General features: G+C 38.9%; 1 protein-coding gene and 2 long non-coding RNA genes across 7 annotated transcripts in view; 2 read left to right on the top strand and 1 right to left on the bottom strand.

Annotated features, from left to right (window-relative positions):
- The window catches only part of TNIK (TRAF2 and NCK interacting kinase), a 410093-nt gene that overhangs the window by 19719 nt on the left and 364792 nt on the right, over positions 1–25582 (bottom strand). For all 5 annotated transcript variants that reach the window (XM_003925097.4, XM_003925098.4, XM_003925096.4 and 2 more), the window contains 6 exons: positions 22052–22236; positions 13544–13673; positions 7240–7404; positions 4639–4750; positions 3646–3816; positions 1742–1885 (listed from right to left, as the gene is read on the bottom strand). In XM_003925097.4, coding sequence (XP_003925146.1) covers positions 1742–1885; positions 3646–3816; positions 4639–4750; positions 7240–7404; positions 13544–13673; positions 22052–22236 — 907 coding nt within the window. The remainder of the gene's footprint in view (positions 1–1741; positions 1886–3645; positions 3817–4638; positions 4751–7239; positions 7405–13543; positions 13674–22051; positions 22237–25582) is intronic.
- LOC141585571 (uncharacterized) lies at positions 8229–13165 on the top strand. Its single transcript, XR_012519102.1, has 3 exons — positions 8229–8322; positions 12068–12176; positions 12802–13165. It is a non-coding gene; the product is annotated as an uncharacterized LOC141585571 (long non-coding RNA).
- Positions 13617–25582, top strand: part of LOC141585569 (uncharacterized) — a 39036-nt gene continuing 27070 nt past the window's right edge. Inside the window, exon 1 of the long non-coding RNA XR_012519100.1 lies at positions 13617–13700. This is a non-coding gene — a long non-coding RNA (uncharacterized LOC141585569). The remainder of the gene's footprint in view (positions 13701–25582) is intronic.

The following is a 25582-nucleotide window of genomic DNA, read 5'->3' as shown; positions in this document are numbered from 1 at the left end:
GTGATCACAATAGCTAGGATTGGCACGAGGGTCAGTGTTTCCTCCTTTCTATGCCAATATGAATCCAAGGTTAGTTCAAGAATCTTTTGCTCCTATTTTTATTTTATCCTTTCCCATCCGTGCCTTGTGAGAAAAGGAAATGCTTACACCGTTAAGAATGAAGATGTGGCCGGGTGTGGTGGCTCACACTTGTAATCCCAGCACCTTGGGAGGCAGAGGTGGGCAGATCGCCTGAGGTCGGGAGTTCAAGACTAGCCTGACCAACATGGAGAAACCCCGTCTCTACTAAAAAATACAAAATTAGCTGGGCGTGGTGGCGCATGCCTGTATTCCCAGCTACTCCGGAGGCTGAGGCAGGAGAATCATTTGAACCCGGGAGGCAGAGGTTGTGCTGAGATAAGATCGCACCATTGCACTCCAGCCTGAGCAACAAAAGCAAAACTCCATCTCAGGAAAAAAAGAAAAAAAGAAAAAAAAAAAAAAGGAATGAAGATGTGTCACTAACAACATAATGAAGCCTGAATCTGAATTTTCTGGCTTGCGTTTCCACTTTTGGTAGGTGACGGGCAGATACACAGTTTTAATTTTGATTTGGTAGTATAGCAATCAAGAAAGCAATTAACCAGAACAAAGGACTACATGGAATTAAACTCAAATGATAATATAAAGTGAATTTACCTGGTTAACCTTATTTGGGGAGAATAAAAAGAGATGAAACTGAGCATTCAGTGGAAAGGTAAAAGAAAGAGGAAGTTTAGTGACAAGCAAAAGCATTTTGTCAAAATGGAAGTACAGTTGAAGAGATAAACTTTTAGGTTCAAACCAGTATCCCTGTATTGTCTCTTCATGAAACAATGGCTGAGCATAAATCCATGTTCTCAAACTTAGCTGAACAATGGAAACACCTCAGGAACTGTGAAAGCTATTGATGCCTAAACCCACTCCTAGAGATTCTGACTCTGGTCTGGGGGTACAGCCTGGATTTTCACATCTCCCCAGGTGATTATAAAGTGTAGTAACAAGTTGGTTCCATACTAGATGGAATGGAAGGGGGAGTGAAGTGTATTACTTGTTAGACTCCTTCAAACACCATCAAAAAGAAAAAAAAAGAACTTTTTTCCAACAAAACTTCCCTCTTTTAGGTTGCATTTTTATCAGTAACAAGGCCTTCACTTTAGTCTCCATCTTTTTTTTTTCCTTTGTAAGGCTCTTTTTGGGAATCAGAAAGCTACAGAGTATTGCAGTAATGATTCCCACACTCAAATGTCTTTGTAGACTTGATCATCCAGTGTGCCAGCTGCACCTGCCAAAACATCAGTGGACTGTAAGCAAGAGAATTTCTTGAGGGAAGAGACCAGAGAAATTTCTGCTTACTAAATGTCTCTCTTGGAAGCCTGCATTTTGATATTCTGTCTGTATATGGTAATAACTGGAGTTCCAAAACCTAAAAACATCTGAAGATCTTTGCTGAGTCCTGACAGACATAAAGAGCTATAAATATATAGCCTTTGTGGTGTGTCTGTGCCTAATTCAGATTCAATGCAGAGATGAGAGACTTCTTTTTTGGAGGTCACAGTCTCCAGTGTTACAAAATGTGGGCATCCTCACTCTGGCTATACTACAATACTTTAGTGTGTTGCTTGTTAGCTGGGAAGGGCAGAGCTAACTGTTTCTGCAGAAAAGGGGTGGTCACCTTTCCCACCTGTTTGGACCCGGGGGACTCATCATCTTAGTAACATACCTGAAATTGTCACAAGGACATTCAGTCCCTCTAGCACATCCATCTGCTGAAATCGCCTCCGATTGATCAGATTATAGACTTTGCCTTGCCCACTTCGATCCAAAAGCATCAGGCCATTTTCAGTCCCCACCAGAAGGTTTACACCTGTAAATTTAAGAAGCACCGTAAGACTGACTTTTCACAAACTTTAATCTTCTGCATCGAGGTTCCCTATAAAATCTAAGAAACTGCGACTTGTAAATATAAACTAATGAACAAGCAGGTAAATATAAACTAATGAGCATAGAAGTAGAAGCTCTGACGTAATAATTAAATCATTGTACTTCCGGTAATAAAATTACAATTTCCTTTTATAAAGTTGTAGCAGCATTCATATGCCCTATTTACTACCTAATGCAGAGAGTCCTTGTCAATGGGAGCCTTAGGCACAGATGTGAAGCCAGCATAATTTTCCTTTATTCCTTTCCTGGAACAACCACTTCTTTCTTGGCTCTCCCTGTAAACCTACTTCTCTTCTTCCCCAAGGTTCACCCCCACCCCTGGGCAGTGATTTCTAGCCGACCCACCTTCAATATGCAATGGAAATTTCATTTCCATTATCCATTGGAAGAAAGGCCCTTCCTCTTTCTTGAACCAAAATTTAACTATCTTATGCCCCTTACCGTCAAGTTTCTAGTCTTCTTTAGGGAAATTATAAACCCATTCAAGAGAAGTGTTAATAGCTGGAGAGTCACGGACATACTCACTTTAAGGGACTTCTCAGGTCTCTAAATCTAGTGCAGCCCAACACCCATGCAGTAACCCCCATTACAGAAGCACAGGCAGGTAAGTGGTTTTGTCTGGGTAGTTGTAATCCTAAAATGTATTGCTCGGGAAATTTATCATCCACCCCTCAACACACACACATTGAGATGCTCATTGTGCAGTGTACTATGTTCATGAATATGTAACTCTCTAACTTATCTTACTTATTTGTACTTCTATCTTCTGATCAACACAAATGTCTGCTTTTTTTGTCCACATATTAATCCTTTCAATAGTAAATGTGGCTATCTTGTTCTCTTCTGTCTCTTCTCCAGAGAACAGAGCCTCTTTCATGAAATAGTTCCTAGGCTTCATATTCTTCCCTACTAACATCTCAAATGCTTTCAGCCTTTTAAAATTATAGTTCCCCAATCCAAGCCAACTATTTTCAATGGGTACATAGGGGACATGTCCTTCCTTAATCTGTGTGAGATGTTCATAGTAACATAGACCAAGACTTTGACAGAATCTCATCATGCCTACCCTGAATCTGAGGTCAGCTAAAACCTGCAGATATTTTTCATAAGAAATGCAGATTGATGTTTTAAATTAAAAGGCAAAGTTCATCCTATTATTTGTTGTTCTTTTCAAGTTTTATCTTGTTATTGCTAGTGGTATGACCTTAGATAATTCACTAAAATACTCTGGGCTGGCTTTTCAGCTTGAAATAAAGGTTTATGCCAGTATGTATGCTCTTATTCCCCTTGCAGGATGTTGTATGGATCATGGAGAATGAACGTGGGGTATATCAAAAAGTGCCAGACACAACTCACCTCTGATTGATCACATTTTAGACCTTGCCTTGCACATTCAATGTATCAAGTGGTAGCTAGTTCTCTTGTTGACTTTAGCCTGTCAGTATTGTATGACAAGGTTGTTCTGAATCTAATCTCATCATCCCGGCTAGTAGGGTATCAGCTATTTCTACATATAAAATTGCTTTTGTTCTCTCCTGAAGTCAAGATAGTCCCAAGCTAGGTCTCTGATAACTATCATTCAACCAGTGTTCTTTTGATGACAAGATCCGTGGGCTTTTCATGTTTGAGGGTCAGTTCATTAATGAGTGGTTATTTAAAAAAAAAAAAAAAGCACCAACATACCCCACAGAGCTGCACAAAGTATTTCTGAGTTGAATCGTTTCTTGTATTTTCTGATTTCTGGTGTGTCACTATGAGGCCGAATGTTGGTTGGGTTTACGTTTACCACTGAAATCTTTCTTGCTTCATTGAGTTTGGCCTGTTCTTGCCTAAGAAGTTCGCTAGTAAACAGAGCTTTGAGAAAAAGAATCAGAGAAGTCAGTGGCATCTTAAAGATAACCTATGAAGATATGGAGATGAGACTTCAAAACACTATGATTTTTCCTTGTTTGGTTTGAATTATAGTAAAGGCAAAGAAACTCTGAAACTCTCCGTATTTTACACTTTTTAAAAAGTGAATAAAATATAAGTCATTCATCAAAGCAGTCTTTTATTCATTAGCAAAACAGGCTTATAGACACTACTTGCATAGCTTAGAAAGTTGATATTAATCTCCCCAAATTAAATACACCATCCGCACTCCTATAATATAAGCAAAAAAGATCTACTTTTTGAAATTCCAGATTATCAACTGAAAAACTATCCTAAGCTGACTTTGATGATTAATTACTTGAAGAACATTAGAAAGCAAGACTCTCCTCTAAATTAGCCAGATTTTTGTATTGGGAAGCAAACACCTAGAACTCAGCACAATGCACCATGCACTTATTAAGGGCCTACTGTGTGCAAAGCATTGTACCCAGAAATTGTTTTTGGGGAAATATTTGGTTATGTTCAGAGATCACTGAGGAACAGCCTTCCTAGGGTCTCTATGTACCCCTGGGTCTACCAGAAACAAAACAGAAGAGATGGCAAAAAAAAAAAAAAGAAAAAAAGGAAAGAAATAAGTTTGTTTAAGGAGTCCTACAGAAATAATAATTTTTAACAAATCTTCCTTTTAAGACAGGATGTAAGGAGTAATCGGATTAACTACTGAACTGAGGATTAATTTTCTTATCAGGCTGTAACAGAAGGAAGACGAAGCTGTTTTTAAAACACTGGGCCCTTCTTGCCTACCTGCAGCTGACGATTCCTCATCCTCTTCATCTTCATCAGTGGGAGACGTCTGGTATACTCTGGGGTCCACAAAGGGGGTGAAGGAGGCTTTGGTGCTGCTCCCCATGCCATACTAATCAATAAGCAAGAAGATTAAGAATCACAGATAAATATGCAGGAGTAAACAATGCTAACACCACTGTGCTTGAGCTGTAAAATGATCGAGGATTGTTCAGGGTATTCAGGTGTTCATATTCTAGCACCCTAGTCAGTGCGTGCCTCTCTCCAGCTTCTTCTGGTGTTGATTATTCACTAGCCATTGTGCATTTGTAGGACTCCATTAATTATCAGACTGCAAGAATTTCAGTGAGAAAATTACATTTTGAACCACATACAGCACCTTAAAATCTGTAGGACCACTGTGGTAACAGAGCTTACCTCTCGCTTTCAGTAAAGGCAGTCTCCTATATTGACCACATGGTCAATATGAAAATCTGACACAATTGGCAATAAACTAAGTCAGCAAGCCTACACAGCAGCACTTGATCCTGAATGCAGAGTCAACCCAAGGAACTTTCTCTTGGGAAGGAGAACTTTCAGCCCTTTCACTCTGGCCTGGTGATGCAAGGGGATTGGTGTTGCCTCCAAAAGTTTTAAAATCATTAATTCAGGGATGATATTATTCTGGAATTGAAGATTTTTTCTTCCCATGACAGTTTCCTTAAAAGAATAATGACATATACATCTTTATTTAGGGACTTCTTGAGGATATTAGGTTTGTGGGCAATGTACCTTGAAAGCTTACTTTAAAAAATGAATCTTAGGCTTGGATAGCACCGTGAAAACATGATGTCAGAAGTAGAAGAGGGAACAGTTAACTCAGTATCAGGGTTTCATGTCACAATATTCTAAATCTGAGTTTTGCTGAATGAGCTGCAATCATGTCAGTCATGTTCATTCCTTCTACTATCTTATTCCTACTTCTACTATTCCTTCTACTATTCTTATCTTTTAACATCACAAACACATCTGTATTCAACATAATAAGCACATCTTTTTTGGATAAATGTTTTTAACTAAAGGTCATTTCACTTTAGTTTTACTTTTAGGTTTCTATTTAAAAATAAAACCATCCAAGACCTCTAAAAATATAAGAAGAAAACAAAGATCTAATCTGATTTAATTCAAGATTTCCTCTCCCTCCTCTGAAATCCAAACAATTCCATCCTCCTCAACATAGAATTCCCCTACCAAACAGAACACTTTCACATACCTGTTCTCTTTTGATATTTAGAAGATGTCTGTGAAAGAGGTAGGGCAGGTACTAACATTTCCACTTAGATCTGGGGCAGCAGCAGAATTTTAAACAGTGTTAAATCTTTTTTTTTTTTTTTTTTTTTTTTTTTTTTTTTTTGAGACGGAGTTTCACTCTTGTTACCCAGGCTGGAGTGCAATGGCGTGGTCTCGGCTCACCGCAACCTCCGCCTCCTGGGTTCAGGCAATTCTCTTGCCTCAGCCTCCTGAGTAGCTGGGATTACAGGCACACGCCACCATGCCCAGCTAATTTTTTTGTATTTTTGGTAGAGACGGGGTTTCACTATGTTGACCAGTATGGTCTCGATCTCTTGACCTCGTGATCCACCCGCCTCGGCCTCCCAAAGTGCTGGGATTACAGGCTTGAGCCACCGCGCCCGGCCTAAACAGTGTTAAATCTTATGGGGTTCTCTTTGGTACCAAGGGAGATGTTCAGGCAGAAAATGCCCACACAGCTTGAAGTTAGAATAGGATGCTGCACTTTGCAATATATCGCTGTGTTCTTTTCCTTGGGGGTATGCAAAGCTCGTCTGCTCTACAACTTTAGAATTTAAAGGGTGCATCATAAAAACTCAGTGTGTAGACAGTGTCAAAAATAACAGTACATGTACTTTATAAACACATTTAGGGCCTTATATGTGCTTGATAAGACTATTAATGAAACGTGACCATACACTGTGAGCTTATCCAACTGGTGTCAGTCATCACTGTCCGTGAGCACTACCTACAGATTTTGTGTTTATTCAGACATTTTCCTGGGACTGTTTTTACACAGGAAAGATAATACCTAGTTTCTTCCTTCTCACACAGTTTTGAATTTCTGAAGATGAACACTTTAAGAACTGATGTATTTATGAATTTTTTTCCACAAGCAAATCATTTAAACTTTGTTTTACTTAAGCCATACTTAGTTTGATTAAATTAATGTAAATATAAACCTCAACAGTTGGCCTGGAAATCTGTATAGCCTGAAGTTTCCATGAGTAGTCTAGAAGATAGGAGGACCCAGTTCTGGTCTTAGATCCGTGACAAACCAAGTGTGCGTCTTAGGCCAGTCACTCAATCCCTGTGAACCTCAGTACACTCATCTGTAGAAACAGGTATTGGTTCAGATGATATCTGGGAACTTTTCACTGCTCTGCTTCTACGATTTCTCTATTTGAGTAATCTGTACAAGCAGCTCTATAGTAGAAACCAACCACTCAAGTTTCAGGGAGCTTGGCAAAACCTCGTTCTTGAAGAGATCATGGTTTTAGAAATCCAGGAAGGACAGCAGAACTGTTATGTCAGCTGTTGCCCAGCACCTACTTCAGTCCCAGAGTCCATCTCCTGGGAGTGGGTTGAGACGCGCCCCAGGCCCTCAGTCGGGGTTCCTGCTGGAGAGTGGCTCTGCTGCACCAGGTCAGGGAGGTTGATGTGGCCAGCAAAGCCATTGCTGTCACTGTGGCCAGATCGCTTCTTCTCTCCAGACGTCTGAGGGGGAATAGCACGTGGGGGCAGTTAGAGAGGGAGGAAAAAGGCCATAGGGTGACATCACCCCTAACCCAACATAGGTATATGGGGCTCTACATCAATCCACTAGCGCCTGAATAGGTGATATTCAAATTTCTATTTTACTTAAGAAATTAATCTTTGCCAATATTTAGTTTATGGATTGACTCTGAAGCCTTATGTTCCTGCATGAGTTGCAGACAGTGGTCACATATGGCATGGGGGTCCCATGTACAGAGGGTGATGCCACAAAGGGGAGGGGCTGAGCAGGGCCCACACTGGGAAGCTCCTCTTTTTAGTGCTTGTGCTGTATGCGTGTACCCCTTAACTGAATTTACAGAGCATATTACCAGGTTACAATGAAACAAACCCACACAACAGAGAAATGACCCAAAATGTTGCTGAAAAGCCGTGAGAAAATCCACATGCTCTGGAGTGTGGAATACTTCAAGAAAGTGCAGAGACCAGACTTAACACAACTCACACGGCTGTTTGTCATTCACAAGGTCAAAACAATGATTAACTAATCAGATCTGTCAGGAGTTCCAAATATACTGACCTGATCTAGAATATTATTTGAAAATACGGATTTACAACTACTATCATAAATGTTTAATGTCTCAATAAATAACTATGGTGCTTTGTGATGTAGCCAGTAACAAAACAAAGTCATCATGACTAGCAAAGCATTTAAAACATTACTTCTAGTGACCCTTTTTAATGTCCTTTAAAGTTTTTTTTTTTTTTTTTTTTTTTTTTTTTTTTTTTTTTTTTTAAATGGAGTCTCACTCTGTCTCCCAGGTTGGAGTGCAATGGCGTGATCTCGGCTCACTGCAACCTCTGCCTCCTGCGGGGAGGGGGTTCAAACCATTCTCCTGCCTCAGGCTCCTGGGATTACAGGTACGTGCCACCAAGCGCAGATAATTTTTGTATTTTTAGTAGAGATGGGGTTTTACCATGTTGGTCAGGCTGGCCTCAAACTCCTGACCTTGTGATCTACCTACCACCTCAGCCTCCCAAAGGGCTGGAATTACAGGCGTGAGCCACTGTGCCCAACCAAAGGTATTTTATAATGTATGTAATATTAGTGCAGTAGAAAAAAACGCATGGTTTGTGAATAAATACACTGTATTAGGTGGCATGCTTTACAGTTGTTACTGATAGAATTACATGACCTAGCAAGTTTGGAAACCATTGCACTGGAGAACAGTCTCTACCAAAAAATCCTGGGGAGGAAAGACAGGATTAAAAGACAATCTGGTTTCCAAAAGCCAGTGCCCACATTGTAGGACTGACTAGAGTTACACTTTTGGATTTAACTTTTATGCAACTGGTTCAGTGAGGATTCTTAGAGCAGACCTCATTAAGTAATAATTTCCCTCTCTGCCTTTTCTTTCTTTCATTCATTCATTGACCCAATATTTTTTAGTGCCTACTAAGTGTAAAGCATTTTACTGAACATGGAACAGCTGGGAACAAAGCAGGCACATTCCCTACCCTCTTGGGGGCTGGTACATGCAAGGGTTCATGCTGTTTCTTTGACCATCTCACCAGCCTGGCTTTTTACTTCTAGAGCTTGTCATGGAGTTACAATTATAGCTCTGCACCTGCCTCTGGCTTCAAGTGAAAGGAGGTATTTCTTTTTTCTTTTTTTCTTTCTTTTTTTAAATGAAACAGACTCCCAAGCTCCTGTAATGGTACATGCAATTGATGTTTCCAGGAAGCTTGACAGATAACTGGAAAGCCAAGTATCCTCTAGGTTTCTCGGCAACATGCTCCTGGACTACGAGCTGTCCTGGAGAGGGGCACTTTCTGGATTCATTTTGTCACAGTGCCCAGCACTATCTTGCATTAGTGCCTCTTCTTAGAGTTTAGCATTTCCTTTTCTGGATGACATTTAGAAAGTTCAGTCCTAATACATCTTACTGTGCACTATTTCATGTGTACTGGGCCATTTCTCCTTTCTTTTAACTTCTGTTCAAATACTGAAAAGCTTTTAAACATTTCCCCAAACTTCTCTTTAGTATAAATCACATCTCTTTAGAATTTTTTTTTTTTTGGTTTCTCTTGTATCAGCAGCACTCTTTTTCAAGCCAAAAACTGATGCAGACATACTGGTTATCAAAGAAAGACTCAGAGAGGCTAACAATGGGAAGTGGCTCAGATAGTCAGAAGCTTAAAGGAATCCAGTAGCAGGCCCTGAGTCTGCCCACTTCTGAGTTATCACACTTTTGTTCACTCCACCAGCACCTTCTTATTAAACACTTTCTGTGTGTCAAGTACTGTACTGGAAACACAAAGACAGATGTGTAAAAAGCCTTGCCCTCTAGAACTTCTTTAACAGAACCCCAATAATGTCTCATCTTTCTCACCATTCTCATGGGGATTGGCACAAAGATGTTCTGTGTGCCAATCCCCACAGAACTGTGCCAAGAACTGTGCTAAACACTTTATATATGACCTTCCATCAATTATCCTGCCTTAAGTGACGTGGGCTCTAGGTGGTTTGAACCCAGCTGTCTGTGGCAGAGCCCAGGTGCTCTGGGCTGCACTGTTGCATTAGGGGGGCCTACTCCTTCACAGCAGATTGAATCAGGAGTGGACGCCTGAGCCCAGAGGGACCAGATTCCCACTGGAAATTAATATTAAGCCAGAGAGACACGGGTCCATTTCTGCTGGCAGTTGAACTGGGATGTGATGAATATCTTGCAATGGAGGAAGCAGAGAGGTGAGAGCAGGAGCACGCAGAGGGAGAGAAAGCTCTTCTGTGAAGAGAGAGAAGAACAAAGGAGAAATGTGGAAGAAAGCAGAGATCAGGGTAAAGAGAGAGAGGCAGCGAGAGAGCCAGAGACCTGCCCATGAGATGCTGCCTGAGCTCCTGTCTCAGTCCTTCAAAGAGGCTCAGCTCACTTTTACCTTTGGGTTCCTTCCATGAAATATCCTGAATCTTCCTTTACTTCCCCATTTCTGATATCTACCCTCTCCCTACTTAAAACAACTCTCCCCCCCCTTTTTTTTTTGCTTACTCTGTAGTAAGTGGGTTCTTTTACTCATTACTTATAACCAAAAGAGCCTCCATGATGACAAGCTAGTGTTCTGGTTGAGTGAGGAGGATCATCACTGAAGAGATACCAGCTGATCCCAGGAAGGTGCTGTGGACAAAGGTCCGTGGAGTCCCAGTAGAGGCTTATAGGAGAAAAGGAAGATTGAGCACAGGGACCTGCTTGGTGAGGTGTGGGCAGCAGTGGAGAATGCAAAATACCTCTTCCAGCAGATGGGCTTCCATGGGCAAAATGGCAGCTACAGCTGGTGTGGTGTATTCTAGAACTGAGTAAAAAGTGGTCCTGTGGAGCTCTAGGATAGGGATAGGTAGAACCATGGGTTAAGTGTCTGTACTACGAGAGGAAATTTGTGCATCTGACAAGATCATGAGTGTTAGAGCAGTATGTTCTTATAGAACCGGCTAGTCCACTCCATGAGAATGACAAGATGAGTGAGTTCTCCTTAATGTCCATCTTGGAGAACTGTACTAATGGCACCCTATAAGCTAAATCTTATTATAATAAGTTTTTATTTTATTTTCTTTTGTCAGGGGTAAACTTTAATCTGTATTTATCTTGTTAAAACGTGTACATTTAGTAATTCTCAATTCAAGGTTCGATGATGGTTAATTTCATGTGTCAGCTTGACTGAGCCATGGGGTGCCTAGGTGAAACGTTTTTTTTTCTGGCGTGTATGTAAGTGTTTCTGGATGCAATTAGAGTTTAATTGGTAGACTCAGTAAAATAGATTGTCCTTTTCAAACTGGATGGGCGTCATCTAGTCTGCTGGGGCCCTGAACAGAACAAAAGGCAGAGGAAGAAGGAATTTTCTCCCTTTTTGCCTTCTCCACTGGTTCAGATGGGACATTTCATCTCATCTTCACCCAGCTTCAGACTGGGATTTTTATCAACAGCTTCCCTGGGTCTCCAGCCTGCAGATGGCAGATCACGGGACTTCTCAGCCTCCGTATTTTATGAGCTACATCCTCGAAATTAAGCAGTCTCTTGGCCGGGTGTGATAGCTCATGCCAGTAATCCTAGCAATTTGGGAGGCCAAGGCGGGTGGACTGCCTAAGCTCAGGAGTTCAAGACCAGCCTGGGCAACACGGTAAAACCCCATCTCTACTAAAATACAAAAAATTAGCCAGGCCTGGCGATGTACTCGGGAGGCTAAGGTAGGATAACTGTTTGAACCTGGGAGGCAGAGGTTGCAGTTAGCCGAGATCGCACCACTACACTCCAGCCTGGCTGACAGAGCGAGACTCTGTCTCCAAAAACAAAAACAAAGAAACAAACAAAAAAATAAAGAAATAAAGCAGTCTGTCTCTCTCTACATAGGTAAATCTTCTCTGTCTCTGGAGAACCCCAATTAATACAGATTTTTATTTTAAAAACCCACATTTGAGGAAGGCAGAATTAGAAAGGGAGAGTACAGAAAGATGTTGGGGTCCTTAATAGATCAAATTCCTAAAAGACACTGACAAATGCTATTTTCAAAGTGACAGGCTGTGGTCATAGAATACTGGAGTGCTATAAATAACATGGAGCCATTTGGGTGTGGCTGGCAACAAACTGAAAATGTGGCTCCAAATGTCTACTTGCAGGTCCTGAAGACTCAAGCAAATTTTAAACCACATTAGAAATTGGAGTCCTTTTATCTGGACTCAAATGGCAACTCATTCCAGAACATTCTCCCTCATGTTGTCCTAAGTGGTAAGTTATGGGGAGAGAAGCCTTCTACACGTCCATTGAAATTATCCATTAACCACATTGGGAGATTTATATACCAGCACTACACAGTGTCAATTTCTGCAGCCAAGTCCATTTTTCATTTCAGGTATATGTGAAAGGACTCTTTAAAGCCTACCTGAAAGATTCAACAAGGCCATAAAATGAAATTCTAGCAAGTGGCTTTGTGAACTAGTCTTCCAGTTATAGCCCCACTGCCAATTATTATTTCAAAGGCCTTATTCATCTGAAAACTACTGTTCCTTCCTTTCTTACAAAAGTGAGAAGCCTTTGCCTTTTCAGAGAGGAAAGTCTGCTATAGAGTTTCCCAACTGTGTCCTGGCTGAAGAGGAAAAACAGATGACATATGTTTATGTTTCAGAGGGAGGACTGGATAGTGATAACAAGCAAAACGGGAATTCAACTCTAAGGAGAGAGTGAAATAAAATAGTTAACATTTATTGAATGCTTATATTTACTAACTCAAAATCGCAACCATCTTATAAGTCGTATGCTATTATTTATAAAATTTTACAGATAGATGGATGCAGGGAGAGGTCAGGTAACACTTGCCCCATGTTCTCAACCATTTCTTTCCTTCCAAGTAAAGATCTACACTCAAAATTGCATGGTGATGAAGAAGTGAAAAAGAAGACAAGACTGAATTTAATTTGTCAGGGTCTTTCCCGCTAGCATGGACACAGTGGGGAGTTACTACATGTCAGAAGGACAGATGAAGGGAACGTGAGCGGCCCCCAAATGAAATGATGTTCCAGAGCTTAAAAAAATTCAAAGTGCCAAGGTATACTTTTGAAGTAGATCTGCGTATTTCTTTGTTCTTTCAATAAAATAGCTTAATGGTCATTTTAATGTCAATTTAACTAGATAAGATGATATCATCATTTCTTAGAACCACTGAGCATTTTCTACATGAAATCCACAAAGGTAAAACCATGGGGAGAAGGGACATAACAAGGCCAGTGATCCTATTATTCAGAGAGACGACTCATTTCTGTTTTCCTGTTGCAGGAAACCTCTGGGTTTGCAGTTTGATATCCTCAGGCCCAAATCCCATATTCTGATTTGGATAGCTCCTCCTGAAGAGTCTGGACTCATGTAATTAAGTCACACTTCCAAAGCTTAGAAGAATACAGGAAAGGAGGCAGCAGACAATTAAAATCACTCGACTATTTAGAATCACAGGTTTCCCTCCAACAAGTCCCCATGCTGAAAATACACGCCATAGGCAGTCTCTGTCACAGCTTTAATGTAAAAACCACTTAAGAAATGGACTTCCTCTGTTGACAGATGACAGATTGAAAACTCTGATGACAGTTTTTATATCAACTTACCTCTCTAATCATCAAGGTTCCTTCTCTTGAAATACTCCCGCTGAAAGTGTCCGCATGAGAGGTCTCCAGCCCATGCGTCCCCACCATTCCCACATTGTACTGCTCGTTGCTCCCTGGAGCTCCTGTTGGTCTGAGATGAGAAGGAACGACATTCATGGTAATGTATGTTAAATATATCTGTTTGCTGTCCATGTTATTTTTGTTATGGTAAAACATACGTATTAATAACATAAAATCTACCCTTGTACCAATTTTAAGTGTACATGTCAGTCGTCTTAAGAACATTCCATATGAATTTTAATGTGTGCTGATGTCTGGGCTGGCCCCACTTTTGCAGTATCCCTCTTAGCCTGTACTCTGCCCAGTAGCCAGCCTGAGCAAGTGTTTGGCTTTACATGGAAAAACCACTGAAGCTGCCACCAGGCTCTGCAGGATCTTCCCGACTCCAGCCTCCTTCTCTGACCAGCAGACACCCTGACCTGCTTTTATACATGCCGTTACTTCTGCCTGGGAAACTCTTTGCATTCTGGCCTTGGTTGGTTCCCTCTCATTCATCTTACATGATGCTTTCTGTGGGAAGTCTACTGTTAACACCTTTGTCTTATCACAGCAGCCCCTCTCCTTTTCTCTTCACTCTTTTTCCTTAATAGTTCTCATCACAATTTGCAGTTATCTTATCTTTTGGATTCTCTCTTTCTCCTTCCCTCTCATTGCTTGTGAGGGCAGAGTCATCGTCTCTTTTCTCATTATTATATATGCTTAGTACCCAGCCTAGAGTTGGCACATACTACGGATGCAAAAAAATAATCACTAGATCCATGGACTTTATGCTTCTATAAAAAAGAAATATCTACTAAGAACTTTCTGGCTTACTGGGGCATACATTCACTAGGAGGTTTAACTTAAACAACATTCAGCCTCTGCAATCATCCTGCATGGTGGTATACTTATTTTCAGTTCTTTTCTTGCTATTGTGTTTACGGTATAGTGAGAGAAGGTAGCAGGATCTCTACATACTCCCTGAGAACACAGACGGATGTTTCCTGTGTCCCATAGCACAGAGCATAGTGCGAGGGCTCACAAAATGATGACTGCCCATAGTGAGCTCCATTCTCTCAGGAGTGCCTCATTTGCGTGACACAGAATTTCTCTGATTTAGGAACTCAGGGGAATTGAGAACCACCCAGGTCATGCGGTTCAACCACACGTTGAGGTTGGTACAACATGGCTTCTGGAAGGATTTTGGTTGTTAATGCAATACTTGTTACTCTGTTTTAGCATCTACCTCTCTTTTAAAGTGGGTTCTCTTTAAAAACCCACTTTAATAGGAAAGTTATCAAGGCTTATTTCTCTCTAGGCATATTAATTGCAACTTTTATCATTTCATTCTTTTTCATTGTTTCTTATATATTTAAAAATATTTCTGGCCTCTTGGATCTTATGAAAGTCCAAAGAATTACTGGAATCATCCATCTAAGAGACAAGAAATACACCAGATTTATGATGTCTCCAGGGGCAGAGAAAGACATATTTCAAGGATTTTTATCCAAAACAGACGGGTGAAAAGATGACAGGATGAGTCCAGACAAGAAAATGTATAGTAAGAAGCTTACATTGCATTTACTAAACTGGAGCAGTGGATTGAATGAATCTAAATATGGGCTAGAACTGATGTGTTAAGGAAGAGATTCCAAAGAGGCATTTTCAACATTTCATTCCTAGAAAGGAACTTTCATTTATTTTTAAAAATGTATTTATTATACTCTAAGTTCTGGGGTACATGTACAGATCATGCAGGTTTGTTACATAGGTATACACGTGCCATGGAGGTGGTTGGCTGCATCCATCGCCCCGTCATCTACATTAGGTATTTCTCCTAATGCTAGCCCTCCCCAATCCACCCACCCCTTGCTATTCCTCCCCTAGTGCCCCACCCCACCTAGGCCCTGGTGTGTGATGTTCATCTCTCTGTGTCCATGTGTTCTCATTGTTCAACAACCACTTATAAGTGAGAACATGTGGTGTTTGGTTTTCTGTTCTTGTGTCAGTTTGCTGAGAATGATGATTTCCAGCTTCATCCATCCGAAAGGAGCTTTTAATAGTGTTCCAGAGACATGGAAAAAAAATGAATTCCTGGTGTTTTGATAGAATCGTAAATCATAGTTTTCAAACTATCATTTCTTCACTCATTTGTTTATCTTGTGTGAATCTTTCCTTTTCTTTCTTGCTCTCTTCTCTCTTTCTCCCTTTTCTTTCTTTCTTTCTTTCTGCCTTAAGTACTTGTTTGGGACAAAATGATATAAAGCCAATAAATCAATGAAATATTTATAAAGAGACTTCCATGATGGGAGCCACTTTTCTTCTTTTTCAGACAGGCATTCATTGCTATTGGCAGGGGCTCAGTTGGCCTGGTAGCATCTGCCAGGTTGATGCTCACACAATCAAATTCTCCTGTCCTAGTCAGACCTGCTTCCTCTGTTACCTGAACAACAGTTATCTTGTTGGCCACCACATCTCCAATCCTATCCACCTCACAGCTGCAAAAGCAAGCCCTCCAAAACACAAGTCTGATGAAGTCCAAGTCACTCTTCTGCTTTCAATGTTCAGTAGCTCCTCATCAACCACAGGATAAACTTGAAGCTCCTTACTGTGGCTTATAAGCCTTCCATTATCTGGTTCTTGATTGTCTCACTAACCCAGTTTTTTAATAAAATCCTGCCCCAACTTCTAACTCTACCAGCATTTAACTTGTAATAGTTTCCTATGCACATTATGCTAGAAAATCCCTGGTGACTTTAGCCTGCCCTCTCTACCTGGAAGATTCTTTTCTATTCTCTGCCACCCTCTGGCTAACTCATTCTTTAAGCTATAGTTCTCCTCCAAACCCATTCCAGCCTCACTGGAACAGTTCAGGTGGCTCTCCACTCTGCTTCCATATTGCCCTTTGTGCATCTCTGACACTGCATTCAACACACAGTCCTGCAATGATCAGATCTCATTAACGTTGGTATCTTCACTGCCAAGCATGGTGCCTGGAATGTAGGTAGTACCTAATGTTTATTAAATCATTGAAGATCTTGGGTCAAGGGCTTTGTTTAATGTCTAGCAGAGAGCTCATTCAGGCTTATTGTCAAAATACAGCTCTTCTGTGAACTGATGAATAATTGGCTATCAGGATATTATTTGCTTGTTTAAAATGTCCTGAACAACCACTGTTAAGTTTTGCAATCTTATGGAATTGAGTTCACTACGATGTGCCAAAATACTTTTCTTATAATTGGGTGGTTATCATAGAATAACAAAAAATCTATTTAGATATGGCATAGAACTTTACAGAAAAAACTGTTAAACTTAATGTATACAAATTTTAAAAAAAATAATTGAGGAGATCAGAAGCTCTCAGGAAAGAAAGTTAAAAACTATGATAAGAGAATCTCATCATATCACAAATGTATGAACAACTTCAGTGAGGAGAAATGGGGAGGAAAAAGCACTGATTTAAATAACCTTGAAAATGAGTGGAGTCTGTAAAACGAAAGGCAAGAGGAATTGTACATAAACACTGTACACTCTAGTTGACAAAGCTGTTTCCCATGAGAATGCAGGTTAACAAATTTGATATTGCTATACAAAAATACTGGATGTGCACAATTAAGTAAATGGGTGGTTAATATGGTGTGTCTGTGTTTTCAACCAAATCTCATCTTGAATTATAGTTCCCACAATCTGCACATGTCCTAGGAGGGAAATGCTGGGAGGTAATTGAATCACAAAGGTGCGTCTTGCCTGTGCTGTTCTTGTGATAGTGGCTAAGTCTCACAAGAGCTGATGGTTTTATAAAGGGCCGTTTCCCTGCACATGCTCTCTTGCTGGCCGCCATGTGAGACATGACTTTGCTCCTCCTTTGCCTTCCACCATGACTGTGAGACCTCTCCAGCCATGTGGAACTGAGAGTCCATTAAACCTCTTTTTCTTTATAAATTACCCACTCTCAGGCATTTCTGCACAGCAGTATGAAAAACGACTAATACAGTGGTTGATGGCAGAAGCCAGGTTTCTGACTGTTGGAATGGAAATTTATAAATAAGCAAGGGGAGGAGGTGAGAATGATCCATGTTGTTGGGATGGATTAATTGAAGATGTCAGTGTGAACTCATGTTTAACTTAATACAGATACAGATGGCTATATACAGAAATATTTGTAAATATTCATATATACATGGGTTAATGTACACATGCATATATTTCCTTGCTCTGTTAGCTGAGAGGGCCTAAAACAAGTGACACTGTAGTAGCAATGAGCACACTGGGTGCCTAGATATTGGTTTCTAATACCATCCTCCAATAAAAGGAATCAGGGCTTACTGAAGAAGTAGCTGATTCCAGGACTGGTATAGGAAATATACAAAATTAGTCTGGATTGGAGCATGTTATAGTATCAGAAAGTAAAGAGTGTTCGAATGCACACACATGTACATGCACACCAATACACACATGGTGGTGGTATGTCAGTCAAAGAGGCACTGGAGCTAACTGAAAGAGCTCCCAATGGTCAAAACTGGAAAATTTGAGCAACAAAATAAAGAAGTATTATGTCCAAGCAACAAAATAAAGAAGTATTATGTCCATGACTCTATGCTGTTATAAATGATAGAATAAATAAATAGAGGAGACAAATCTGTGCAGAAGAATTCTAAATAAATTATGTAGTTACACTACCCTACAGGAGGGAAGCATGATTCCCCACTCCTTAAGTGTGGGCTGTGCATAGTGGCTTCCTTCCAAAGGGTACAGAATAGAAAAAAAAAGACAAATAAAAGAGTCATTTTACAGTGGAGAAATCTTCCCTTTGGGAGCATGTGCTGGTATTTGAGGGACGATACTAATACAGAAAGTTGCCTCTTTGGCTTGGTTGATGAGATGCAAATTAAATTAAATGCCTTTCCTTCCATCTTTGCATTCTATAAAGCTTTTATTCTTTTTTTCCTGATCATAAAGTAGTACATGCCCATTATATAATTGGGGATATACATAAAATAAAAATCTCTCATAACTATATTACCCAGAGGTAATCACCTCTTTAATTCTGGTGTATTTCCCTCCACTCATTATTTTTCTATGCATGAGGAATTGGGAAATAGTGCAATTGGTTAGGGAATATAAACTTAGCTAAGTGCACACTCATAAGGTATATCTTATCAAATAAATGCAAAACCAGCATAGTACATAGAAAAAAGCTATCGTTTTAAACATCGGAAACCATGGCTGTTTGTCCAAATGGCTAGTGCTACCTTTCTGAGCAGCTCTTCTGTGTTTACTTCATGGTGGGAACTGTGCCACAACATATTATTGTTTTCTGCTTTAAAAATATATAGCATAAAATATAGAGGTTTACCTTAGCAAAAGAAAATAAAGGTAATAAAAATGTATGTAAGAGGCACTGTGGCCCCCATATACTCAATCCTAAATAAACTTGTTTTATAATGTACTTTTAATAGTGTGAAATTTCTCAGGCATGCAACCATCATGTTGTAGAACAGACTATATATATTTTATATGCAATATAAAAATACATATATTTACAAACTGAAGTAAACATACACACATACACGTGTACCTTTCTTTTCTCACATATGTAACCACATATTTTAAATGTTCTTTAATGGATGACCATTTCCATCTAAAATTTACCAATCCCTTCAGAACCATGTCAAGTCTTGCCTCCACTATCAGCATTCCATGATAGCCTCAGTTTATTATTTCTTACATAGATTATAGTAACAGAGCCTCTGAATTGCTTTACCAGTCTCTAGTCTGTTCCCGTTTCAAATCGTCTTGCTGAAATGATCTCTCTCAAATATAATACTGAATTCGAGATATGTTCAATTGTTTCCAGTGGCTACATAATAAAGTGCACACTTCTTGGTCTGATTTCACTAGTTCAGACTCCCCTCCATGCCATACACCATACGTTCCCATCAAAGTCAACTTCCTGTGTCTTTACTTCAACTCTTCCACCTGCTTATGATTCTAATATTACCTCAGGTTTTTTTTTTTTTAAATCTTGCTGATAATTATTTGCAGAGAATTAGGCTATAAACCCTTCTTCAGAGTCAGAACTTGCAATTTCAAATCAGTGCAATCAAATGTAAATCATAGTCACTGAAGACCCACTGTATTCGATCCCATGCAATGGGTTAAGGGTAATAGAGATGAGTAAGGCACAACCCTTACTCTGAAAGATATCCTAGTCCAGAAAAGGAGAGAAAGACATAATAAACAATCCTGATTCAAGGCACTTCATGAAGATGGAGGAATACACACGAGATACACTGGTAGCACAGAAGAGGAGACAGGCTCTACCTGTGCAAGCAGGGCTGTGAGTAGGTGATTTCTAAAGGAAAAGGAAAGTGCTGGACAGCAGACTGCAGCACAGTCTATTCAGGAAATTTTAGAAAGGTGGGTGTTTCTGCAGCGGGGAATAAGTCCTAGATTTGCCTTTAAAGGTAGAAAGGTGAATACCATTAATAGCCTTGCAAAATATGATAGGGGACCTAAAACCCAAATGCTAATTAACATTTTTCCCAAACTATCTTTGGTTGTTTCTCCAAATATTTATATTAGCCTGCAGTTTTCCATGCGTAATTTTGTCATTCTCCAACTAGAATATAAACTTTTGGAAGACAAAATCCAAGTACGAACTTAGGAAATCTCTCAAAGCCCTCTGCAAGATGGCTAACATATATTGAGAGTTTTAGCAATCTTTTAATTTCGTAATCTACTCTCGTCCTGATACTTGCATGCTCAGTGCTTAAAAGGAATTCAAAACATCTGTCAAAATAATTAAGCAATTCTGAGTCAAGACAAAAATTAAAAGGGCCAGCATGTTTTGCAGAAATGATCTGGATTAGTGGTTTTGCCTCTAGAACAATTTTATTTACTTTTTAAAAAGGCACTTTAATGCAATTTGTTTCGAAATGTCATATTTTAGCATATTGACAGTTGTCAATAACTGGGTCATCAACAGCAAAATAAGTATGGATTTTTCAGCTATGATAATTAGATCTGCCTCTTAGAATTGCTTGTATGTAATGATGGTTAATCAGCAGATAACATTCCCTCTAGACGGTCCAGCCCTGCCTCTCCAATCGCTGATGAATTGGACAATAATTTGTGACCTGAAATGGCTTCTTTTCTATATAGAGTCAGTGTGATCTGATGATCAATACTAGTAGCTGAGCCAAAGAAATAGAGGTGATTGAAGAGTGAATTTGGATAAAATAGCTTCTCATTCTATCAAATTCATAGCAGACCAGGGCAAGGGCACCTTGTGTTATTAGCGGGACGAAATGGGGAAGCAACAGGTGCTTTCACAGGATCCATGCCAATGAGGAAAAAAAGTGAGCTGTTCTCTTACCTTTAAAAAAAAAAAAAAAAAAAAGGAAAGAAAAGTTAAAGGCTATAATTACTAACAAAAATATAGGTAGGTATAAATATACATATAAATACATAAAAAGAGAACTGCAAAGAGACTGACAGAAAGTATTTAATAAAGAAACAGACCACAGAGAAATGAATCAAGAAAAAGAAGCCATCAAGAGAATAAAGTAGAAAATCATAACAGGGTATATTTTGAAACTTTCTCTGCGTGATTATCTGACTCCTGATTCTTTTGCTAGGATGGTAACACATGCTGGCTTGTGTATTTCTCCTTACTTATTGGTGGTAGCGGTCGTAATAAAATGTATGTTTCATGTTGTTAATTTTAATCCCTAAATGTCATTGCCCATGATTTCACTCTTTCAGTTCTAGGGGGAAGGGCACGTGTCAATGGTCTGGTTGTCAATATTGTTTGCCCTTGAGATGAAAAGAAGAAAGAAATAGTCACCAAAAGGGCAGTCAATCCATTGGCAATAGATAGGAAAAGTGTATGCAGTCCAGAAATACTACATATTATAAGTGATTGTCCATAGAGAGAGATAGGAACTATGCTCCCACAAAAACCGAAGTCCCCAAAGTCAATTTACCTCGACACAGACCCATATACAACCTTACATTTCACTCATATTTTTTGTCCTTTTATTTTGGAAAGCTAGTCCCCTCCTGGTCTATATTTTAAAGGTAGTAAAAGGATGGGTTCATGCCCTTTGCAGGGACATGGATGAAGCTGGAAACCATCATTCTTAGCAAACTGACACAAGAACAGAAAACCAAACACTGCATGTTCTCTCTCATAAGTGGATGTTGAACAATGAGAATACAGGGACACAGGGAAGGGAACATCACACACTGGGGCCTGCTGGGGGGCAATGGGAGGGACAGCAGGGAGTGGGGGGATTGGGGAGGGATAACAATGGAGAAATACCTAATGTAGATGATGTGGGGATGGATGCAGCAAACCACCATGGCACGTGTGTACCTATGTAACAAACCTGCATGATCTGCACATGTACCCCAGATCTTAAAGTATAACAACAACAATAAATAAAATAAAAGTAGTCCTCTTACATCAGTCTGGGTATGTCGCTGACAGCCACTGTCCCATCATGGGTCTCGCTCTCTCCATCTTCCTCCTCTTCCTCACTACTTTCTGACTCCTCACTGGAGGAGGAGTAATCGGTCACCTTTTTCATTGGGCGGTTTGTTTCTTCAATTCGGAGTTCTCTCAGTTCTTTGGCTAATGCCGTCAAATCCTATGAAAGAAAAGTTTATTCAGCATATGAATGGTAGATACGACCAAAGCTACATCTCTCAGCAAATCAGTGCTCCAGCTTAAGCAACAAGAAAAAAAAGCTCTATATAAAACTGTGACAAACATAGTTACTGCATGGAACTAAGAAAATGATGTTTGTAGCGTGTAGAAGCTAGAAAAGAAAGATGAAATCAATTTAAACTTTGTTCAAAACCAATAGCTAGACTGAGACTGTTCAGTTCTGAATATATATGTGTACATATGTGTATGTGCATTGTGTGTATACACATATATACCAACATTGGGTTCTTATTTTATTTTGGAAAGGTGAAACTGGTCACCCCCAGAGTTAATGGGAAAAAACATGGGATTAGAAATTGTACCCCAGTATTCTGGGACTCCTGCCCAAACCAGAGTATGGCTTTTCCCCTCTTATGATTGGTACTGTACCAAAATCTAGCATCAGTCATAGAACAGAGCAATTCCCAAGGTTCCAGCTACTACAATGACTCATTTGGTGTGTCATCATTCCCTGGAGAATAGAGGTACCACATGAAATCATGGCCCATCCTAAAGCCTAGCGCCACTGAAATTTACAGCCACAGAGGAACAACAACAACAAAAAGAGTTCTCTTCCAAAATAATAGGTGTTTCATTTTCTTTTGTTTTAAATTCCAGTCATCTGGCAGAAGTCCTGTTGGAAAACACTAAAATGAAATGTGCAAATACCAAAAGGAAGAGATAATTTTTGAGTTTTCCATGAGTATGATGAAACCTTTAGTATTATGGATGTGATGATGTGGTATTGAATCACCAGGCAGACTGCAGGCAGTGTGCTGAATATCCGACTCCCTTTTATTTTACATGCTTTCAAAGCAATGCAGAGGGAAGCAGTTCTGCAAAAGCATGGCCGCTCTAATTTGCATGGGTTAAACTGCCCATGGCACACAGCATGCAATGAGGAAAAAGCAATTTGACATTAGTCTTACCATTTCTCCCTATATTAGTGACCCATGTGGGAATCAGAGCATTCAGTGAGAGACAGGGGATTAGGGAGAAAGAAACTCATTGAAAAATACTAAATCCCACAGTTTTCTATGGCCATATTCTCTCTTTATTTCAATCCAAAAATGTACACATCCAATTCACCTGATGTAGGATTAGAGCAACCTGTGTGATAATGCTATTTGGTCATCTATCCTAATTGCTGAAAAGAAAAGCTGTGGTAAATGTGTATAGTTAAATTATAATTTTATTTTGAGAATACAAAAAAAAATACATTTCTCTACTGCCACTTGTATGTCAGGCATTACTATTCTAGTTAACATTAGGAAAGGAAATACTTTAGGTGTTTTACTTGGTCTAGACATTTACACAATTCACAGTGTTAAGTGAAGGGTCTTTTCTTTCTAATATCCTACAAATCAAAGGGAAAGCAAAATGACTTTTAAGTTTGTCTTGATGACACCTGATTTGAACCCCTTAAATAAAAGGAAGCTTCTAAAAATTCAACCTTTGCACAACATACAAAAACACACTTGCTAGGGCTTTTGCACACATGCACACTCACACATGCCTCAATCTCAGTGAATGTGTTTGCCCCACCTGTGAAAGTGAAAATAGAATTGTATTTAAGAGGCCCAACTGTGTTTAAATATCGTGTATATTATAAAAAGAAGAGGGAATCCACAACATAGGTATAATTTTATGCAAATTTATTTCTGGTTCCTTTGGCAATTAGCCAAAACAGGAAAGGCTAATATGTGAATTTCAACTTTTACTTATTTCCTCCTGGCAATTGTCAATGCTTATCTTTATCAAATGAAGAAGAAAGTGAAGGGTATGCTATTTTTGATTGTTTTGGGAAAATAAAGTCTAGATGTTTGTTAAAGCTGTGAAAGAAAAGGATATTATCCTCTAAATCAGTAAAATAATGAAAAATTAGACAAATTTGTTTTGTATTTTGATGCCTATTATTAGGACTGTGATAAGTCTCATCAAAAAATATAGCTAGCATTTAAAATGTTACTGTTATTAAGAATTACATTTTATATAACTTAAAGAGAGAATATGGTTTAAAAGAGTTTATTCCTATTGTCAGTAATTCTGAGTAAAATATAATACTATTGGCTATGATTTATTTTAATTAATGATACATTTTCCTCAGAGCTTTATTCTTCTTATCTCTGACATTTCAAAACAAGGCAAAAGAAATTCTAAAAAAATCAAAATTATTTTAGAAATATTCAGTCCACAGGCTACTGATTTTTAAAAAACTTTCACTTGTTAAAATGACCTAAATTTTTCGAATGCATTTTCTGATTTTTTATTGTATTTAGAAACACTTTAAAGTGCTGAACTGCTTTATAATTTTGCTTTTAATTAGAATTTTTTGCTTCTGTGTTACTAAAAAGCTCTCTGCCCTGAAACATTAGAAATAATTGAAAATTTCCTTTAACTATTAACAGTTTGGTGGTGAGACATATATGAAAATCCCTATGAAAAGGTAAAAATAATGAGTAATTCAAAAGTAATACCAGTAGTCAAAGAAAATTAATCTTCCATTGCTAAGAACCTATGCATTTAGCTGAAGTTCTGTTTCTTATCCATCCAGTATTGAAAAATTTATAATAGCAAAGTTATAGAAAATAAACACAATCTAATATTGACACCATTGGGCTCAGTTCCATTTACATATATTTTATTCTCTGACAGTACAAATTTTCTCCATATAATGAGCCTTCGTGGTAACTTATTACTTAGCCATCTCAAGACTGTAACTAAAAATTTTTAAAAAGCAAAATAAAAGTGCTATTTAGCATGAAAATAGCTATGAGAATGTATAGCTAAAAAAGAAATATGGCAAAATGTTAAGATTTTTTTTTTGGCTACAGAGTAAATGTGAAGATAAATAGCTAAGAGGCTTCTTTAACAGTTTATAAAATCAACTAGATATAATTTTTCATTCAACAAAGCTTAATTTAACAATTATGCACACCTTAACTAAAAAGACACTCTTTTAGGTCCCTTTTTAGAAACAACATAGTTTATTCAAACATTAGTTCAATTTTTGAACTATTATTTTGTTTAAAAATTTTTAGCTATTGTTTTTCTCTCTGTATTAAACTAATTTTCTTTTTAGGAACTCTAAAGATATGACATTGGGCAAGCCACTTAGGTTCAGTATCCTCATCTGAGGGAAAAGGAGGTTGAACCCTTAGTTACTGCTCAACTTCCATCCAATCTAAATTGATGTGCTCTGCAATTTTTGATTCCTACATAATAAAAAAAAACAGTGATAAAACAGTGTTTTCTTATGTATATAATCTTTGTTCACATGTTTAATT

This window comes from Saimiri boliviensis, chromosome 9, assembly GCF_048565385.1.
Source record: "Saimiri boliviensis isolate mSaiBol1 chromosome 9, mSaiBol1.pri, whole genome shotgun sequence".
NCBI lineage: Eukaryota > Metazoa > Chordata > Mammalia > Primates > Cebidae > Saimiri > Saimiri boliviensis.
The sequence above is the reverse complement of the archived record's forward strand: the minus strand, read 5'-3'. Positions and strand labels throughout refer to the sequence as shown.